This window comes from Erithacus rubecula, assembly GCF_903797595.1.
Source record: "Erithacus rubecula genome assembly, chromosome: 13".
Taxonomy (NCBI): Eukaryota; Metazoa; Chordata; class Aves; order Passeriformes; family Muscicapidae; genus Erithacus; species Erithacus rubecula.
Window position 1 is genome coordinate 14,542,070 of NC_136665.1, and position 20,612 is coordinate 14,562,681.

At 43.4% G+C, this 20,612-nt stretch overlaps 1 protein-coding gene across 27 annotated transcripts in view; it reads right to left on the bottom strand.

Annotated features, from left to right (window-relative positions):
• MAGI1 (membrane associated guanylate kinase, WW and PDZ domain containing 1) overlaps positions 1-20,612 on the bottom strand; it is a 321,597-nt gene that overhangs the window by 41,738 nt on the left and 259,247 nt on the right. For 26 of the 27 annotated variants that reach the window (XM_079317403.1, XM_079317413.1, XM_079317419.1 and 23 more), the window contains 5 exons: positions 18,708-18,765; positions 16,524-16,612; positions 15,509-15,601; positions 12,618-12,800; positions 10,522-11,142 (listed from right to left, as the gene is read on the bottom strand). In XM_079317403.1, the coding sequence (XP_079173529.1) occupies positions 10,522-11,142; positions 12,618-12,800; positions 15,509-15,601; positions 16,524-16,612; positions 18,708-18,765 (1,044 nt within the window). The remainder of the gene's footprint in view (positions 1-10,521; positions 11,143-12,617; positions 12,801-15,508; positions 15,602-16,523; positions 16,613-18,707; positions 18,766-20,612) is intronic. The other variant, XM_079317397.1, reaches the window with a different exon arrangement.

Consider the following 20,612-nt stretch of genomic DNA (forward strand, 5'->3'; position numbering starts at 1 on the left):
GCGATACAAGCTTTAAGCAAGAGAATAATTTACACTGCAGTAATATAGCCCTGCCATAAATCAAGTTTGGTAACTACCAAATGCAGTGAAAAATGCTACATTCCTAATGCTAATGTTCAATGCTAATGCCAAGAAAGCAATGTTTTGAAGAGATCATCTTGGGCATTATTAACCCACTGTCACTGACAAAAAGCATAATGAGGCATAGAACATTATTGCCATTAGGAAGAATTTCAGTTCTAGATGCTCTAAAGATGCTAAATTTTATTAGCCTCAAATCCTCATTTTTGGTTGGGATGCTGAACAGTTCCTAGCCATTAAAGTTTCAGTCATATTTTCAGCATCTCAAATGAGAATTGATTTTAGAAGCAATAAAAAAGATATAGGCTAATAAAATGCTATTTAATTACTATGAAAATATAAATTTAACTATGCAGTAACATATATATAAGATAATTCCAAAACAGTAAGATAATAAAGAGATGGAGAATTAGTGTGACAATTACCCATCTAGCCTATGGTTGAAAGCATGTCAGCAGTTCTTGTATTTTTATTTTGAAGCTCATTAAATGAAGTGCTTATCATAAAGCTCAAGCTGTCAGAGTAATATGCTTAGATGAAAACCTTTGTTGATATTTAAACAAATATGTACATAGATATTAAATTTCTGAAATCTCACAAATTTCAGAAGCTAAGCACTAGAATTGGAAAGTAATCACAGACCACCACGTTCTTCTCACACAGATAAGGGGGTGTGTACACACAGTATTATCTGTTTTTCATATACATAAGGATGTGTGGCTATCCATGAGGGTACCAAGCCCACAAACCCCATGACTTACAATCTTTATTTCTCTCACTTTTTGGGGCATGCTGCAGTTTTGAAACCTGGGGAATGCACAGACACTCAAGGCATGCTAAAAAGCTCTACTAGAGTACAATGGTTTTATGGATGTTTTCATAAAAAATATTAGTTTGAAAATAGTTTTCTATTAAAATAGATCAGTAACCTGATATTCTTTCAAGGATGTAACCTGTAAATCTCAGAAACAAATCCTGAGGGATGGAAAGAGACTTTTGAGGGTATTTACCTGCACATCCCTACCAACATCACCTTCAGGGTCCTGACCTGTGCCAGCATCCTCAGCCAGCTGTGTCACCTCCCTAAAGCTCAGCCTCCTCTACCAAGTCTGCCTGGCCTAGAAGTCCTGCCAAATTCTTAAGCCCAACTTATGGTGCACTGCAGGTCTGCTGGCACAAAAGGCACAGGTTAACTGAGTCTTAAAGCTGGTATAATCTAATTACTATCACCATCCCAAAAATAACTATCTGACTGAGATAAAAATAAACATTAAAATGAATAAACCTAAAATCCCAATGCAGAAAGAGAAAATAAATTCAGAATGGAGAGACTTAGAGGCATGCAGACAGATATTTTAAAGCAATCTATTTCAGAATAAAACCATTGACTAGTCCATTACAAAGTCATCCTTCTTCTTCAGTTTTGCCCACCTGCTATTGCTTTTAATGACTCTCCAAATGTGTTTAATTACAGTGATAAACAAAGACCTTTCTTAGATTTCTGACACCTCATTACTTCTGTTATGGCTGGTTATTATAATGCCAAATCAAGGCAGCAGCTACTGCACCTACCTGCAGTGTGGCTGATAAAACTCATTATTTACTTGCACACTAAAATGTCACCCAGGCAGTATGCAGGGGTAGGAGGAAAAGCAGAGTGGAAAGAAACCCTCCTTGCTGCACACCTCCAAGTCTGCTCCATTTCCTGCTGTGCAAATCCCAGAGAAGATGTGGGAGGCACATCTCCAGCTAAATCTGCCTTATCTAATGCACAGTATTAGGTTCTGCTGTGCCACCTTGTGTTACATCACATCACATTTGATATAAAACAACACTGTGTGGGTTCAAGTTGTTCCACTTATACCACTTCAGCATTTAATACCAAAACCAAATCAGCATAAGGTACAAAAAAAAAAAACAACAAAAAAAAAGAACTTTCAAAACCTCAAGCTAAGGAGGAGAAAGAAAAACCCTTTAGGAAGAGTTTCAGAGCTCTCATCTTTCATTTGATAAGCAACCTCTTATTTTGTTCTCATATCAGATCCTACTGCTTTCTGCAAGATAGGATGGTTCAGGCAATAAAACATCCTGATGAGGAGATTTCAGCCATGGTTTTTTGTTTATTTTTTTCTTCCAGCATTCAGCAAATGCTTTGGTTTTCTTCCTGATGCTAAAGCAGCTCCAGATTCCCTGCCACAGAAAGGCAGCCATGCGTGTAACGTGCACACCACCACTATTGTGCTGTCAGCAAGCAGCACTACACAAAACTGACATTATTTCCCTATTCCAAACATGTTAATTGTTCATCTCCTCAGTAACTAAAGTCCAGGTTTCTTCCTGGGCTTAAAGCATCCTCCATGAAATAGCAAAAAAATTTAGAAGATTATATCAACCCTTGAAATAAATATAAAATGTGTAAGAAAATGCCAAATAATGAATCAGCAACTGTTCTATCCTATTTTACACTTCCAAGCAACTCTGGAGCTCAGATGACACACATATCTGGGGGACACAAGCTATAGCAAAGATAGGCCATGCTGCCATAAAAATGCAGGGTAGCTCATGTAAAGCTGATGCTGACCCAAAAAGCAGATTTCAAAGGCATCTCTTCATTTGCTTACTCATTTCTAGGAGAGAATCAGTGCAAATGGAGTTAATGAAGGGTAGCTGAGGGGAAGACACTTTGGCCTCAAATGCCTACCAGATTAGTGTCAGCAGTTCACATGTATCACACCAGCAATAGCTGGAAATTCTGCAGGCAGTTAAAATGTTCATACCCCAGCAATGCCAAGTCTCCTTCATTATCAGAACTGTAATATCACAAAGCTGCTTGTTTTGGAATCAAGTGTTCATAGGACAATGTGCTTTGTTTGGAGTTCCTTGGCTTCCCATGGTTTAGGAAAGGAAATTGGATATGAACAACAGAAGCTTGAAATAAAAATTGCAAACAAGCAAAAAATAGAAGGAACTCTAATGTGGTATTTTTATATCTGGAATTTGGGAGCTTAAGATAGGATTTTTGCACATGGGCTTTTTGAAATTTGGGTTTCTCAATTACTATTTCAACTGGATGGTTTGTGTGGAAAAACTCCAGCAGGACCTGGCAATGTTAATTAATTAGTTCCTGCAAATGCATTATTTATATGAGCATTAGAAACATACATCAAACTATTTGGTGTCTGAGCAAGCTACCAACAATTACCCTTAGTGGCTGTAGCACTGTAGGCATGACAAGCCTGTGTGAAACCCTGCTGCCTCCTGGAGTCTAATGGGAGCTTTGCCATGGACTTGAGCATCACCAAAAACCTCCCCCTTTGTGTTTTTGGTAAGCAAAGTCATCCCAAACCTGACAAATTCAGATCATCAAAAACAAACGACTGATGTCACTAAGATTAACACCTGTAAAGCACTTTGAAGGAGAAAAAACACCACGTAATCCCAACATATTACATTATTTATCAGACGACCTGATTTTAAATGTTAAGTTCGGCTTATTTTTATCACAAAGAGAAAACAAGTTTCTGCTTGCTTGCTTTACAAAACCAATTACAGTGATCAGTGTGTGGTGCTGCATAACAATACACAGCTTTGTCCCAAAAAGGCGTATCTAACACTCTGGAGCTGCTGCAGGAAAATTAACTCTCACACTGGATTGAAATGTGCACATAAGCAATTCTAATGAGGGGTGTGAACTTCAAACTTCTTATTAAAAATATCTAAACTTATAACATCTCCTTTAGTTCATCTTTTCCCGATGATTTCAACTCATTTTCCTATCTGCTCCTTGATACACTAGTGCCTATCAGAATAAGGCTGTGAGAGAAAAGTAAATGTTACATCAAACTTGCTGTGAATTTGCTTAAAAATCTCAACAGCTTCTTTTGGCCTTAGAATATAATTCCAGTCAACAGAGAGAAGAGAATAACAGAGTGACTTGGTGATTTGGAAGAAAGAAGATTCAGCTACTCCCAGCTAAAGGTTTCTCCAGTCCTGCTCCTTCCCTGCACCTGAGTTTTAACAATGCCTTTTTACTAGGATTGTCTGCTTCCAGAAAATGGCACAAAGACACAATGCAAAACTTTTAAAAACATCTAATTTCTGACAGTTTGTAAACTGTTTGTAAATTAGCTTCACTAATCTGATTCCCTTCTTGCCAGGCAAAGCTCTTTAAAGGAAACAGTAACAAAAAATAAACCAGGGGAAACAATCGAAGACGAATTTTTAAATGCCAAATGACATTCCAAGTTTAACCAGGAAATCCATAACTCTGGAATTACAAAGTAATGAACTTGAAAAATAAATCTTGGCCTTACACATGGACATGCAGTTCTTTGAGCATACTAAATTCTGATTTCCTAAATTTCATGTCCTAGCCCATGAGTCTAATGGTATTATCTGTACTACAATATCAGGTATTTTTCAGCATAGAGCTCAGAACAATCTCTACTGAGTGACAAATTGAAAGATTCAACAAACAGGTTTGGTGGAAGATACCTGAATAGAAAGTACCAGAAGCTTTGGTATCTGGTGGTGATGGACAGAAGGTAAGACAAGGAAGAAAGAAGTAATATGAAAAGGGATTTTTAAAAAGTTTAGAAGTCAACTGAGCACACCAGAATGCAGAAAGGAATTAGATCTGCCCCTGTTTTGGGGGTCCAAGGAATGAGCTGCCACAAGAAAACCAACCATAAAGGTGGCACATGAGCAATGCCTGGCACCAGCAGCTCTGTGCTCAGCCAGATGGGGTCCAGGGAGTCCCCAGCCACAAACACAGCACAAAGACCTCAGCACAAAGCTCTGCTCCCTCTGTGCTCGGGCTGCAAACACTGCTGGAAATGGGGAACTTTTCTTCCCGTTCCACAAGCTTTGGCACTGGCTCTGTGCTCTGTGGTAACCATCAGATGACTCCCAGGTTGGGATTTTTGTCCCAAATGCAGTTTGGACTCACTTTCTCTCTAATTCAGCAGCTGCTAAGGCAGTTTGAAATTTTCTGGCAGCTCGGTGTTCGAGTGGCATGACTTTCAACTCACTCTTCACTGCAAGCCTAAAGGGTAAACAGCAGAGAGTGGCTTGTTCAAAAGAGTTCAAGTCTGCACTGAATAGCTGATTGCAGCTCTAATTATACCATGGTTTTACATCATTAGGGATAGCAAATGAAAAGGAGTTCTAATTTCATCCTTTCTTTTTTTTTTTTTTTTTTTTTTTTTTTTTTTTTTTTTTTTTTTTTTTTTTTTTTTTTTCTTTCCTCTTTCCAGTTCCAGATAAAGAAAGGAAGAGAAAACTTTATTTCCAGGTGGGAACTCCAGCAAGGGAAGGTTCATGTAGCTAAAGAGACTCGATACATTTATTGCTTTAGATTTTTGTAATTTTGTTCCATTCTTTCAGTTTTTTGTTGTCATTACATGAGTCACAAGAAACTTCTTAAATTTACTAACTTGAGGACCAAGTGAGCAGGACCATTGGAACTGACCTGTCCCTATTTCCACCATCCTCACTGCTCCCCACAAGCACCTCTCATTCAGCTGAACCATAAATAATGAATTTACTATGGACTTTTACATGCAGGTAAGGCTCAGGTACCCACTGATGGCCATTTAGACAAATAGATGTTGCACTGATTCTTCTTGCCATAAAACACATTTGGTTTTGACACTCTGCTGTATATCTATATGTCTATCCAGCACCTATATTTTTTTCAGAAAATGTGTTCCCATTCCCCAGTTTAACATGAGTTTGGCACTGGGGAAGGCAATTAGCAATGGCACTGATTTGCACATGACATGTGAGTGACATTTCACCTGCGTGCCTTTACTTTGATCTGGAGCAAAGTGGGAACACATCTTCCAGGGGATTAGGTAGATCAGGCTCAAGGTTTATGCTATTTTTGACCTTCCAGTGAGTAAAGATGCAACTAAGCACTAACTGTGAGAGCTTTGAAAGTAATTTGTCTGTTCAAACCTGCACAAACACTTCTCTGTGTAATTCTTGGAACTGAATACAAACTAAACACATATATTTTGGTTAACCTGAAGACTGACCTAAAAAAAGGAAAAAAAATAATCCTCTTTAATCAGTGGCAATTCACAAAATATAAAATACTTGGAAGTTTTCACTGAAACAACTATTAGATCTTAGTGATTCCAAAAACTACAGCACAGTAGTTTTGCAGAATAACTTGTTCTGACACAGCCCCCCACCTGTCCCAACACAGACACAGCTTCCAGAACAAAAGTCCCTTGGGAAGGAGGGAAATTATTCTGACAAAATGTTTCTTTTATTATGAATAGAGTCTGTGCAGAACGGAGAGGTATTTGAGAATTGCTTATTTCAGTTGATTACAGTGCATAGGCAAGGCTGCAATGACTAATGGATTTCAAGTGGCAAATATTACCTTGTTCCTTTGCTTTTTAAATTTTTTTTTTTGGAAAGTACTTTATGTACTTGGTAGGTACAAGGTTACAAGAACCTTTTTCAGCTACAAATATTCAAAATAAAGTTGTACCTTTTGTGGCTGCATTAACAGTAATTCTTTAAAATAACCAAAGTATGTAATCACAATTTCCAGAGTAGAGGCAAAAACATATGTTTAATTTTGCATTTTGTGGCAGCATCAGTGGTTTACTTTCAGGTGCAGAGCTCTCAAATGGTCCTGCTGGGTTGTCAAGCATTGCACTGCTGCTGCAGGCACCATGTCCTGTCCCCTTCAAACGTGCTGAGCTTCACCTTCAGGCAGTAAAGCCTTCATGCCTCCTCCAGCTTGACTTACAGGCTCTAATGGCTTGGCACTTTCTTCTCATTTCCAGTTTAAATTACTCACAGCCAAACAACACACAGTTGTTCAGCCAATTCCTTCATTTAAGCATCTTCTATCTTTTCTGCCTAATAGAGACAATAATTATTTTGTCCCCTCTGTCCCCTCGTTTTGCTAAGCAAAAGCAGCTTTGCCAATCAGCCCAATCAACCCTCTGCACCCTGGGGGGCTGAACTCTTTCTGAACTCCCCAAGATCAGTGAGTTTGATCCAGTTTTATCCACATATAGGTGAAGCAGGAAAACAACAGCAATATGAATCATCTCACAGAGGGGAGGAGGGAGAAGAAAATTAAAAATTAAACCAGAACATAGACAAGACAAGCTTTCTATGAGGCCTCTGGAAAGCAAATCCTCTGTGATCAGACTTGGTATTGAAGTATTTACCTGCCCCAATCCTGCAAATGATTTTAGATGACACAAAAGCACACAGAGGGGGCAGTTCAGCTTCATCCCTCCTGAAACCACCCTTGTGTTCCTCACTCAAAGGCAGCAGCAGGATTCACCCTCTCCCATAAGCCAGCACTTCAGCTGAACACGCTTCACAGTAAATATTTTACAGGCTGCTCTCTGCAGCTCTGGGTTTGCATTTCAACAATTAAACCTCCTTGTTGGGAGTGCACCAGCAGCTTGGAGCAGGCAGAGCTTTTCCTGTATATTACACATGTCTCTCTGATATTTTTCTGCTTGATTAGTAATCACTTCTGAAAATCCTTTCGACAGCTCTTGAATACAAGTCTTAGTGTTGCAGGGAGGCTTCCTGCACAGCGACTGAATGCAAGTGTTGGGCTGAGGAAAGAATGCTGACAGCATCTGAGCACTTTCCTCACTGGACACCAGAGGGAGGAGGAGGAAAGGACAAGTGACAGGGAAGCTGAAGAACAGCTTCAAAAGCCCTGAAGGAGCTTATCAGACACCCGAGCCAAATACATTTCTGCAAGTGGACCAAAATAAATAGCGGCGCCTTGTCTGGGGATGGGGCTGCAGAGGAGAGACTTGGCAGGGTGACACAAGGTGAAGTTACAGGGGAAAGGACCCAAGTGCAGCAGCACAGAGTGCCAGGTGGAGTTTTAGCCAGCCCCACCTTTTGTTTTGTTAAATAGTTTAGGTTGTAAAGGACTTTAAAGATCATCTAGTTCCAACGCCCTGCTGGGCACAGGACACCTTGCACTACCCCAGGGTGCTCCAAACCCCATCCAGCCTGGCCCTGGACCCCTCCAGGGATGGGACAGCCACAGCTTCTCTGGGCAACCTGTGCCAGAGCCTCACCACCCTCACAGGGAACAACCTCTTCCCAGTATCCAATCTAAACACACCTACTTCCAGTTTAAAATCATCCCCCTGTCCTGTCTCTATTCTTGTGAAAAGTCATTCCCCAGCAATCTTGCATAAGGTTTCCCTGAAGTTTTCTCTATTCATGTTGAGCAGCCCCAGCTCTCAGCCTGTACTCACAGCAGAGCTGCTCACATCCTCATCCCTCTGATCTTGGTTTCCTCTGGACTTGCTCCCAGAGGTGCCTGTGGTTCCAGTGCTGGGCTCCCCAGCTGGATGCAGTGCTGCAGGTGGGATCTCACAGGAGTGGAGCAGAGGCCAGAGTCTCCCCCTCACCTGCTGCCCATGGTGCTTTGGCTGCAGCCCAGGACACAGCTGAATTTCTGGGTTGTGAGTGCCCATAGCTGTGGCATGCCCAGCCTCTCCTCCCCCAGCATCACCTTAGAAACCTTAAACAACCTAACTGGTTTTGGTTCTGAGCCTACTGTGAACACTCTGCTTGGCTTCTCTGCCATAGCTTGAGTGCCTTTTGGTCCAGCTTTCCTCTGGATGTGAGGAGAACCTTGTTTCAATGATTAACTGTGGACTGGCTGCCAGGATCTCCAAGTTCTGTACCACAAGAGTGTGAAATCCAAAACTGCAAGTGCTCTGTGCTGAGATGGAAATGTGAGGACCTTGAAGGAGGGAAGGAGGCAGTTCAAGGAGACTGACATGGTACCTTATGTAGGAAGGTGATAGCAAATGTGGTTAGTATCTTGATTAAATTAAAAAAAAAAAAAAAGATTCAACAAGATTAACAGGGAACTATTTACTATTTTATTAAAACTAGGCTTTTATTTCCTCATCAAATCTTTTCATTATGCCTTCAAGGCTTTTGGAGGATTATTAAATGTCAGGCACAATTCAAATAATTAATATATGGTGTTACCAGATATATATGCACTCTCCAGGAGGATTAATAATAGCTGCTATTTTTCTTCCAACCATATTTTCTCCATAATACATATATTAATCATGAGAATGAAGTGCAGTTTTAAAATCTCTCTAGTACTGAAAGTCTTTAAGGAACTCACACTTCGAAAATTGGAGAATTCTTAATATATTCTGTTCTCTACTCTCTAATTTACTATCAAAATACAATACCACAGTAAGTACTTAGAAAGAAAGGAGTATAGGAAAGGCAGTGCTTTCTCCAGAGCTGCTATTAATTGCAGAATCAATGTATTCAATGCCTTGAAATAGGTCTTGGGAAATAACAAACCTGACTTGTGAATCCAGGAAACAACTTGTCCCTTGTTAAAATGGACTGGCTTCTGGTGTTTACTACAATCAAAACACTTCAGAAAAGTCAGCAGGAAAGTACTTTTATAGCACACACACACTGGCTGGGGCTGTGTTCAGCACTTGTCCATTGAACTCTGCCTCTGCAGAGAGATCATTCCTGTCACCCATGTGTGTGCTGTCCATAAAAACCTGCATGGGAAAGGGGACCCAGTGGGGACAGCCCTTGGTCCCTCTGAGAGCCCCACTGCCAAAGCCAGGGAGGGAGGGAGGGAGGGAGAGCTGACCCCTCTACTCTTGATTTTGCAACAAATAACCTGGACTTTGCCTGTGCTTGATCCTACCCCAGGAATCTCAATCCAGAGGCTAAAGAGTGCTACCTCAGGTTACTTGACATTCCTGTGTGCAGGGAAAGAGTTCCTGTGGATGGACTGACCACTGACAGGCTACTTGCCAACCCTGCTCCATGTGGGCTGCCTGTGGGATGGGTTTTGTACCTGCTGGGGGCCTCAGAAATGCTACTAAAAATGAGCTCAGCTCCCAATGGCACAGCAAACAAATGTGCAGAAATCACTTGGCAATTGCTTACAACTGGCAGAAATTTAAATTCTCTCCTATGCTCCCACATGCATCCCAGGTATAATCCTTCCCCAATGAAGAGTCATTAAGCACCTGATTTTGAACACTGCAAATTACAGAACATATTACCAGCCTTTTCCATATCTCAGAATAGCTCCAGGAATGTCCATGTTCTATTTAAAACACTCAAGTTTTCTGAGCAGGGTTTGTTATGTAAGCAAAGGTGTAAGCACACGCGTAACCACGCACCCTGCTGCCCCTCACCAGCTCTGTGTGCACAGGGAAACCTGAGCATCCCCCACACTGCAGCAGCACACAATAAAGAATTTTAACCATCTATGTGACCTGACAACTGACAACTTGGGGCAGTTCCTACACCTCAGGGAAAAAAAAAAATTCTGGAGAGGTGCTCAGCAGAGCAGATCTTTTGCGACATTCATTTTTTTCCTTTTATTTTAATTTCAAGCAGAGCTGTTTGAAAGCAGTTTTGCAGACTTACCTCCTCGCTGCACCAGCAACGTGACCTCGCTTCCCTTAGGACATTCAATCAGCATATCCACCACCTGGTTGTGAGTGAGGCTCTGCACATTCTTCTTATTGACTTCCACGATGAGGTCGCCCTCCTTCAGGCCGCGGCAGCGCGGGCTGTCCACGATCTGTTTCACCCTCTGGCCGCCCCCGCCGGGACTGTCTGCTATGGTGAACCCGAAGCCCATGGGCCCTTTGACTATGTGCACGGTGATGAGCTCGGGCTGGGTGGCGATGGAGGAGGCCAAGGACACCGTGTCGCTGGGGTAGCCGTGGGGCCCGTTGGAGGCCGCCTCGGCCGGGCTGCTGGGCCTCGCCTCCTTGGCGCCGTTTACCTTCCCCGTTTTACTGCTGTGGCTGGCCGGAGAGTCGTAGTTCTCCTGCCCGTTCACTATGATGGGCTCTTTGTCCAAAATGGCCACGGACGTGACCAGGCTGGTGTTGGGGTCGTCGGGGTCGAAGGGCAGGGGGTAGCCCCGGCACAGCTCCAGGTCCACGCTGGCACCGATGGGGATGGACTGGAAGATTTTCACCACCTGGGCGTGAGTGTGCCCCAGCACGCAGGTGTCGTTCACGCTGACTATGACGTCCCCTGCAGCGCACACAGACCAAGAAAAGACATTTTGTGTGTGGCATTTTTAGGAGAGAATAGTGCAGCATAATTCCTTGTGCAATGGAGAAGCAGAAAGAGACAGCGAGCTTTTTTAAAGAAACACTAGACTTATATGTAGAGTAATACATGCAAAACAGGAAGAAAAGACTTATTGGTTCAAGAAGGCAACACTTTTTGAAAACATACTTTCTGTAAAATATCACAAGACACACAGCTCTCATGTACCCTGTAGGTGTATAATCATTGTTATAATTTCTTGTCCTTGTGATGCCTGAGAAGCTCAAGGCTTCAAGGCTGCTTTTTCCCTGGTTCCCAGTAGCATTTAACATTTGTGCACTGCAGGAAGGTGAGGAGTAGAGCCTGAGAGCAGATCTGCAGCATCCACAGGTACCACTCACAGGCAACAGCAGCATTTCAGCACAAGAAAAAGGAGTGGTGACACTTGGGCGAGCAAAAACTGTGGATTCATGGCATAAGGCCTTTATGCACATAAATGTTTTTGGAAGTGAAAATAGAATTGGCTCATGCAAAAAATTAACGGATTTACATGATGGTATATGGCCCGTTTCACAGATATTTTGAGGTCCGGCTCTCACTGTTACACGTTGACATATGATAGAAACAAAATTGAGAGCACATGGGAGTTGTAACAGAAGGCTCTCAAATACCAACTGCTCAAACACAGTGAGTGCCACATGTCATGTCTCATGCTTCAGCCTGAAATCCAGATATCGATTAAGCTATGAGTTATTTTATTAACACTGGGGCTGCAAAACAGGGATGTTAAATGCTGTGATGCTCCAGCTGAAAGTGAGGAGTTGTGACCTCAGATGAAGACTAGGAAGATGTCATAGAATCAAGGTGGAAAATCACCTCCTGATCTTGGACATTTGACATTGAGTCAAACCATTAACCTGGCACCACTGTATTCACCACTAAAATATTATTTCATATTTTGCCCCTAAATTGTGGTGGACCTGATCTCTGGCAAAATGAATTTGCATTTGGTGCCTCCACACAAGGAAATGCAGATTAGCCCACTGCCCATTCCTGGGGAATAGCTTTGGAAAGGGGCAAGAAGCATGGCAGAGACACAAGCACATGGTGCAGCCCTACAGAAATCCATCATACATTGCCACAGCAGGGAGCAGGATCCCACAGCCTGATGTGGAACCCCACAACTGCTGGCTCCTCTCCTCAGATCAGTGTGGGGAGAGGAACTGGCAGTGTCCCAGCTGGGTATTTTGACACTGAGATGGAATTCCAACCCATGAAGTGTCCTTTTCCAAGATTCTGAATATATTCCTCAATGCATCCCACTTCCTTACTTGCTGATAGGAAAGTTGAATGCCTTTCCCCAAGAAGACTACAGTCCTTTATCAATGGCATTTCAAACCAGCTGCAAACACACAAACCCAAGTGGTAGTGATGATGTGGATATAAAGCATCAGTACCTGTTTCCATTTTGCCATCCAACGCTGCAGGACCATCGAGCACCAAACTTTTGATTTGAAGGAATTCATCTGGCTCATCTCCCCCAACGACAGTGAAGCCAAACCCCCTGCTGCTTTTCCTTAGCTTGGTGTGGATGAACTTCCCTTTCAACTCAGAAGGGTTTCGTGTAAAAAAAGGTTTTCCTGTGTAGGAAGTTTGGAAAAAAATCTATAAGCAGGCAGGCAAGAGTGTTTGATCTCTTTTTCCTCTGCCCCTCCCCATTCTCACGAGTCCATGGACAAGCACAGCAGTGTGCAGGGACAGGACTGCACTTCACTCCTACACCCTCTCATCTCTCCACACTCCACCTGAATCCCTGGATCCAGACATGCAGCACAAGGCGTGAACAAAACCCCAGTGCCTGGCACTTTGTCAGCTGCAGCAAGGCTACAAATGGGAAAACATGCTGCTCTAAAGAATGGAATATGTTAAAATTGGGAATGCTGGCTTAGATGTGTGTCTTGTCTCTGTCCTGGGCTGGTTATATCCATGCTGGGAAGGATGGGGCAGGGTTAGGGGGACAGAAACTTCTGTCTCCTACAGAAGGAATCTGCAGTGAGTCTCTGCAGAAAGAGGCATTGTTATGTTTTTCACCACTTGACTTTCTCCCAGCCCACCGAGCAAAAAGCAAGTTCTGAGCTCTGACAAGACACTGATACCCCTTAACACAACCCCCACCACTGCTACTACCCTGTGACCTCCTCTGGTGAAAAAGGGGAGGACGTTGATGTTCTTCAGACACTGTTTGAAGTCTTTTCCTTTTCTGCTCCTTGCCTGTTGTGGATGAAAGGTTTCCTGTGTGAAGTGGGAATCAAAGAGCAGCCCAGGACAGAGCAGCTGTGCTGCAGGGCTGGGAATGCTCTCTGGGAGCACAGCTAAGAGGCAAAGAGGTGCTCCATGGACAAAAGCACATCCCTACAAAGCATGTTGCTCAGGCTCAGAAAAGGGATCGTGGCTGCTGCACTTCACAGTGCCAGCACTAAACACCTTTGCACTTTTAATTGTTTGCAACTCTTAGCCTGTGCCACTAAGCCCTCTGGTGACAGCTCCAGGATCAGCAGTGGGTATCACAGTCAGCAGAGCTGGCACACTTTCAAACACCTCAGCAGCATTGCTGTGGGGCTCTGCTCAGAAAGGAGACCTGGGGGGCAGCTGGGGATTTGAGACTTGTCAGCCTTTGACTGGGGGGGGGGAAATGTATATTTGAAGATTATTCATGAGGAGGCAGTGTGAGGACTTGTAGTTTGCTATTTTTGAAGGATGGCAGAGGAACAGGGTAATCCTGCACATGGATGGTCTGCTCAGACCCCAGCCTGCAAAACAGCCCTGGCTATCAGAATGCATCCCAGTGTCTCAGGCAACAAACACAGCTGAGGGGCAGAGTGCAGCAGGGCTCATTTCTGGTTCAAAGGACAAGCAGAACAAGCAGAGCTTGCTGGTATCTGCTCACAGACACAAGCTGAGCTTGCCCAGCAGCAACAGGACTGCAGCACCACAGGCTACATCCCACCTACAGTATTCAAGAGGGTATCACATCTGAAATTAGTGTATCTACAAAACCCAGGCTTGTGAGAGTGCTGCCAGGGGCACAGGGAGGGCTCCTTGTGCCCACATCCCTGCCATCAGGGGGAGAGATGGAAACCTCTGGGCTTGGAAGCTGGAAAAGAACTGCTGCAAATGGAGAGAGAGAGAAGAGGGAGCAGCACTGAGGAAGGAAGAGGAAGGAATGAAAGAGAGGAGAAGTCATCAGCAGGTACCAGGACACTGAGTGGTGCTGAGACAGGTTCATGCTCTGCTCTAACACTGCTGCACAATTTTGGTGTCTGAACAGGTTCCCAATGCCACCCTGTGGGATGGCTCCTTTGCATCACCATGTGTGGGTGCTAGGGCAGCCCTTGCTCCAGCTTGACTGTGGAAATGGCAAAGGTGGCATTTCTGGGGCACTCTGATGATATCTCTAAACTCAGGTGCCTGGTGGTCATGCTGCCATCATCAGACCTCCAATTTTTCCTTGCTGCCAGGTTGGATTACTGTAATGTACTCTAATTCCCATCAGGACTGTGCTGGGGGCTTTGGGTCCTGTGAAATTCCACATCTGTTTTGGAAGGGCTGATCTGCTTCCACCTGCTGCAGGGAGCAGCTCCTGGCTCTTCCAGGCAGGAAAGGCTGCCTGGGACAGCAGCATTCCAGTCAGGTTTGCCTTCAGAAACCCCAGGAGTACTTCCCTGCTGCTCCCAACTCTGTCAGGAGGATGTATTCCAGCCAGATTCCCCCTCTCACCTTCCCCACTGGCTCCTCAGACCAGGGCAATGCCACTCACTTGCTATCAATTCAGATGGAGTCAAAAAAAAGCCTACACCTATAACCAGAGAGAACTTTACTGCCACAGGTACCAGTGGAACTCCCTGCCCTTGCTGGAGGCCTGACCTGGCATCACGTCAGCTCATGCTGCAGATTCAGGAATGATTTGTGTCTTGTCTGGTGAGTTAAGGGAAACAACTGGTCTGTGAGAACTGGCTACACAGACCACTGACACAATAAATAAGGCTGTAATAGCCCAAAGTACCTGTACAAAACTTCTGAGTAAATCCAGTGCCTTTGAAAACTTGGAATGCTACAGACAATAGCTACAATCCTCTTTTTGATGCATATAATCTCATTCACCTCTTGCATTCAGAACAAATGGAGTCTTGAAACAACTAGTCTCAAAATCTGGGAATTCAGATAAGCAGGCCCAGGTCCTGGTGTGTCACCAGTGGTGGAAGTACTGCCCTTGTGGTGGCTGAGAGAACTTTATTCTCAGGAAAAAAACCTTGTTGCTCTTTTACAACTGGTTTAACAAGGTTGTTACCTTGTACTGGTGCTTCCCGAGCTGCCTCTTGGTTGTTTGAAACATGGTTTGGAGCAGCAGGTGGAGGGAGAGATGGACACTCCTCTGTCCATTCTAGAGAGGGCAGAGAGGGAAATGTTACTGGTTTCACAAGAGCACCACGAGCTGCTGCATGTGCACATGCTGGGAGTGTGGGGGTCCAGCAGAGCAGAGGTGAGAAGGATGGCAAGAGAGGAAACAGAGTCACAGACAGAGGGAATAAAATGAATGGGATGTTCAAAAACCAGTTCTGAAGGATCTCTATACCCAGGTCAACTGCTCCATCTGCTGGGACATCCTATCTCACACTGACACCTGGGATGTGATTTGCATCTAAGTAGATTTGACATTTAAATGAAATCTACTCCCTCTGCCACTCATGGTACCTAAGTAGAAGAACAAACCCAAATGCCACAGGGCCCTCACTGTAGTTGGGCTGCATTTGAAGAAAAAAATGTAAAAAGTAAGAAAGAAAAAAAAAAAGTGTCTGGGAGGGAGGAAAATAAGTTTAAATAAGTGTTTCAAAATAAGGAAATTACTTCAGATTTTAGAGCCTGACAACATACAAAGGTCTTGGTTTAAGGAGTCTGTCATGCAGGGTTTATCTGGTGCATGTAGGTGCCCACTCCCCATCCCCTGTGAGTCTGAGTCCATTGCAGACTGGGACAGCACCAGCTACACTGACTAACTTAATGGAGCAGACTGAAGAGGAAAACATGTTGTAGCTGGCTCTGGGAAGTCTGGAAACTTTCCAGAAACAAAGGACATACAAAGGAAAACCTCTCCTGTTTAACACCATTGAAACCTTCTACATTTAAGTGCTACAGTTTAGATTTCCTCCTTTGCTGCATCCTCTGAGGACAACCACAGCCTTTCCTGAGCACATCACTTTGCCTTTACACCCTGAGGAGGGAAGGACAAACACACTGGTGCTGTCACAGCCAGGGGGGACATTCCCCATGGACACCCCACCCTCCACACCCTCAAGGGTGCCAACCTTCTGGAGGCTGCTGCTGCTGCTCCAGCTGCTTCTTCCTCTTGGCTTCAAGAACTGGGTTTTCATACTGTGTCTTCCTGTTGATGTGGCTGGAGGTGGAAGAGAGCCATGAATTAGGGAAACCCTCTGTGCAACCAGCAGGAATGAAACAGGCATTGAAACTCCTCTTCCTGAGGAAAGGAGGAAAATACCAAACAAACCCAACTGCAGTGGGTGGGGAGCAAGGCTCATCCAGTTGTCCCAAAAGGAGTATTTAGAAAAACAAGCAAATTCTGGTATTGATATGATGTCTCGAGTAGGGATGGCTAATTCCTTCAAGTGCATTAAAGTAGTGATCTATCTGTGAAAAATGAGATTAAAGCAGGAAAGGCATACTGTCTGATTGCATTTTAAAAGACAGGCCTGTATCATCCCTGCTTTAATCAGACTCCCAGAGTTGCAGTCATTTCCTGGCTCACACAAGATAAAAACAAAACAAAACAAAATAGAACAAAACTAAATAAACCAAACCCCAACATCTGTCAGCAATCTGATCAATTCACCCAGGGTGTCTTAAAAATATCTGCAGGGATGCAGGCTATGAGCTGGGCTTCAAATGCATCAAAATCTATCCAGAATCTGCCACCAGCAAACACTCCCAGTGGAAAACAGCATTTAGTGAAACTTCAGCTGCTTTCCTTAGGCAGCTTTTGAGCACTATGAGATGTTGAGAGCCAATACTTTATACCACTTCTAGGAAAAGAATAAAAACAGCCCAGTCCCACCATGGCAGACAAGGCATGCACTGAAAGACTATCTTTGTATGCAAAGCAAAGTTTACCATTAAGAACTTGCTGTTATATTGTCTCCTGTCCAATATGCCTTTATTAAAACACCCACATGAAAACCAACCACCTTCTCAAGTAATAGTGACAGAAGCACTCCAGGGATTTATATTCAGATTTTTTTTCTGCTAAAGATCAATATTAAATCACTAGAAAAATATTTAACTTACTAAATAAAAAATGAGTTAGTGAGTTCTAACTCACAAAAAGTGAGTTCTAAATCACTCACTGAGAAAGATTTCCCATTTCAAGATATCTTCAGAGAGCCAAGAAAAATGATAACTACTTTAAAAATGACATAAACTTTTTCATGATACAATTGTCTCTCAATAAAAACTATTACATAATAACAGAGTGCCTGATTTGAAGGGACAGAGACAAATGCTAAAATTATAACCATCCTGCTAGCTTAGAGACAGCAAATAAAATAAAATTATGTCTTATTGCAGTTAGTTTTTTATTTAATTTGATCAGTAAGGAGTGCCACAAAACTAATGGGTATATGTATATAAGTGACAGGACAATATCCTGTAAAGATCTCTTGGCATGGCATTTAATAGCTGAAAAATATTCTTGATGTCTTTGGTAAATAAATGTCAAGCCTTAATTACACAGTTTGCTAACCTTGTTTCCCTAGGCCCAGATGGCAGGGTCAGAAAGGAGCCAAAGCAGACAGAAACTGTACTCCGTGTCTATTCTGAGGGCTATCATAAGCCATCTACTAGACAGGAGTATACACATAATTAAAAATTCATTTTATGGGGTCAGTGATGAAACAAAGCTCGGATCTCTGGTTTCCCAAAGGAGCAATCTGACATGTGGATAAAGGAGGAACTGCTCTAATCCCACAGAGAGTCCCATTAAACCTGTAATTCTATTCACAACCACACAGCCTGATGGAAGAGACTCTGCCATGGCTCTTTGGTCACAGCATCTTCTCCTTTCCTCCTTTTGGGTGTCTCCTGACACAACTGGCTGGTGGATGGCTTTGCACTCTCATTTTGTGACCACAGCACTGCACAAAGGGGATCAAACTGTGTTAATTGCATACTCATTGATGCTCTCTGGATAGAAGTATTCTGTGAGGTGCTGGGGCTCCTGCACATCCCAACCCTGTTTTATTTGAGCTCAACCCCCTCCCAGGCATTCCTGTCTGCCCTGAGCCCACTCCCATTCTGGGCTGGATGGGGAATGGCCAGACAGAGCTGCCCTCTCCTGTAACACCCCCCAGCCTGTAATGGACCAAGCTCTCCTCCTCCTCCTCCTTGGTCTGAGATGTTACCAGCACAGCACAGCACAGAGTGGGGTGCAGGGAAACCTCCTCCCCTGACAGCCACACCAAACAGGGAGCAGCACTTACTCTACATAGTAGACACCATATACGGGATCCTCAATTTTCTCCCAACCAGCAGGCAACTCTGGAAATAGAAAAAGCATTACTGAAGCCTCCCAGGCAGGACTTTTCTGACAGGCAGCTGCTCCTGCCCAATTTGCAAAACTCACCAGAAGATCAGACCTTGCTCAGGATACTTTTCAGAATGATCACAGCCCCCTTTGAAGGGCTGGCACAGCACCAGCATCCCAGCCTGTGCCCTGTGCTGGGTCAGCACACCACTGGGAAGATGCCCAAATCAATTTTTTATTTGCTTTTTGCATTAAATGACCAAATGCTCAGTGAATTTCCTGTTTGGGATGCCCCCCTGGTTTCTCCACCAGTAGCCCTGGATGGAGCAGTGCAGGGGAAATGGATGCAGGAGAGGCCAGGGCATTCTAACACCAACCCACAAAGGTGGGTGAGACTATGGCAAGAAATTGCAGCCCACTGACAGAGACCACTTCCACCTCCTTACCAGGGCTGAGCCATTAATGCCCATCAGTGGAGAAAAGAGGATTTTTCTTACTCCTTTCTTTGGGATTTGCATCACTCAGCCATGACCCCAACATAAACAAGGTGGATTTAACATGTATACCAACATAAGGAATCCACCCAAGAGGGGCTGGCACACGGGTGTAATTCATTGCACAACACTTCATGTGAGAACACACACTGCCAGAGTCACATGGAACAGAGATTTCCTTCCTTTCATTGCCATAAGTGACAAAAAGCAGCTCTGAAGATGAAATTAACATTTTGAAACGGATCTGCCTTTGTTCCTGTTGATCTTTCAGACTGCAGATAATACTTTAACTGTAATTACTGAATGCAATGCAATCACTTCAGCATCCAGCTGAGGGTTATTAAAGCTGTATGTGTTACTTAAGGGCCTGATCCTTGTGCCACTCATTTAAACACAAGGTTCCCATTGGCTGGGGGTAACAAAATAAGCATCCTATTAACAATACAGAGCGGTGTGTTTGTGTAACACTGTGAAACAACTCAGAAAAAGCCACCACCACACTGTGGACTGTGCACATGTGGTCCCACCAACTCTGCACATTCATTTAAATATAGAAAAAACCCAACATTGTTGGATAAAACAAGTTCAAATACCCCATGCAAAATAATTTGTCAAATTTTAACATTAAATTTGTCAATACTGACAGCAATCTATGTTTGTTCATTACCAAATGCAGAGATTTATTTCCATTAATGGCATCAATTGTCGAGCCAATACAATCAACAATGGCCCATTAATTAGAATAATGTTGCCATAAGGATAGAAATATCTCAAGACTAGAGAGGAACAGAATCTATACAAACACACATGGACTAATTACTCAAAATTTATGTTTGTGTTCAGAATTGGCTGGAGATCAGATGAAATCAATTCTCACTGGTTTTGCTCCACATGTCCCTTATTTGCAGATAAAAGGTAGGTTTTCCATTCTTATCATTATTTTATCCTCATTGTGTTTAACATCTTTGGATTCCTTGAGACATAAGCCATCAAATGCAAGCCAATGCTAACTTCTGGGCATAAAAAAACTCCATGTTTTTATCAGCAGAATGAATGCTTCAGAACCAGATATTCCTTTACACCCTGCAAGTTTATCTGAGACAAAGTCAGAAAGCTAGAGGCCAATCTTGAAAGTCTTTTTGCAAAGGGAACTCTCAGGTTTGCAGAGGAGCCCCAGAAGGTGAGAACACCATGGGACCTGCTCCAAGAGTCTCAGTGTGATTCAATTAAGACCTGGCACACAGTTGGGAAAATCACAAGCTGTTGCAGCCATTTAGTTTGTTGCACTGTGGTGAAAATAGAATGGTAAAGAGATCAAGCTGGGGTGAAAGAAAAATAAAAAGTCAATGAGGGAAAGGAGAAGTGAT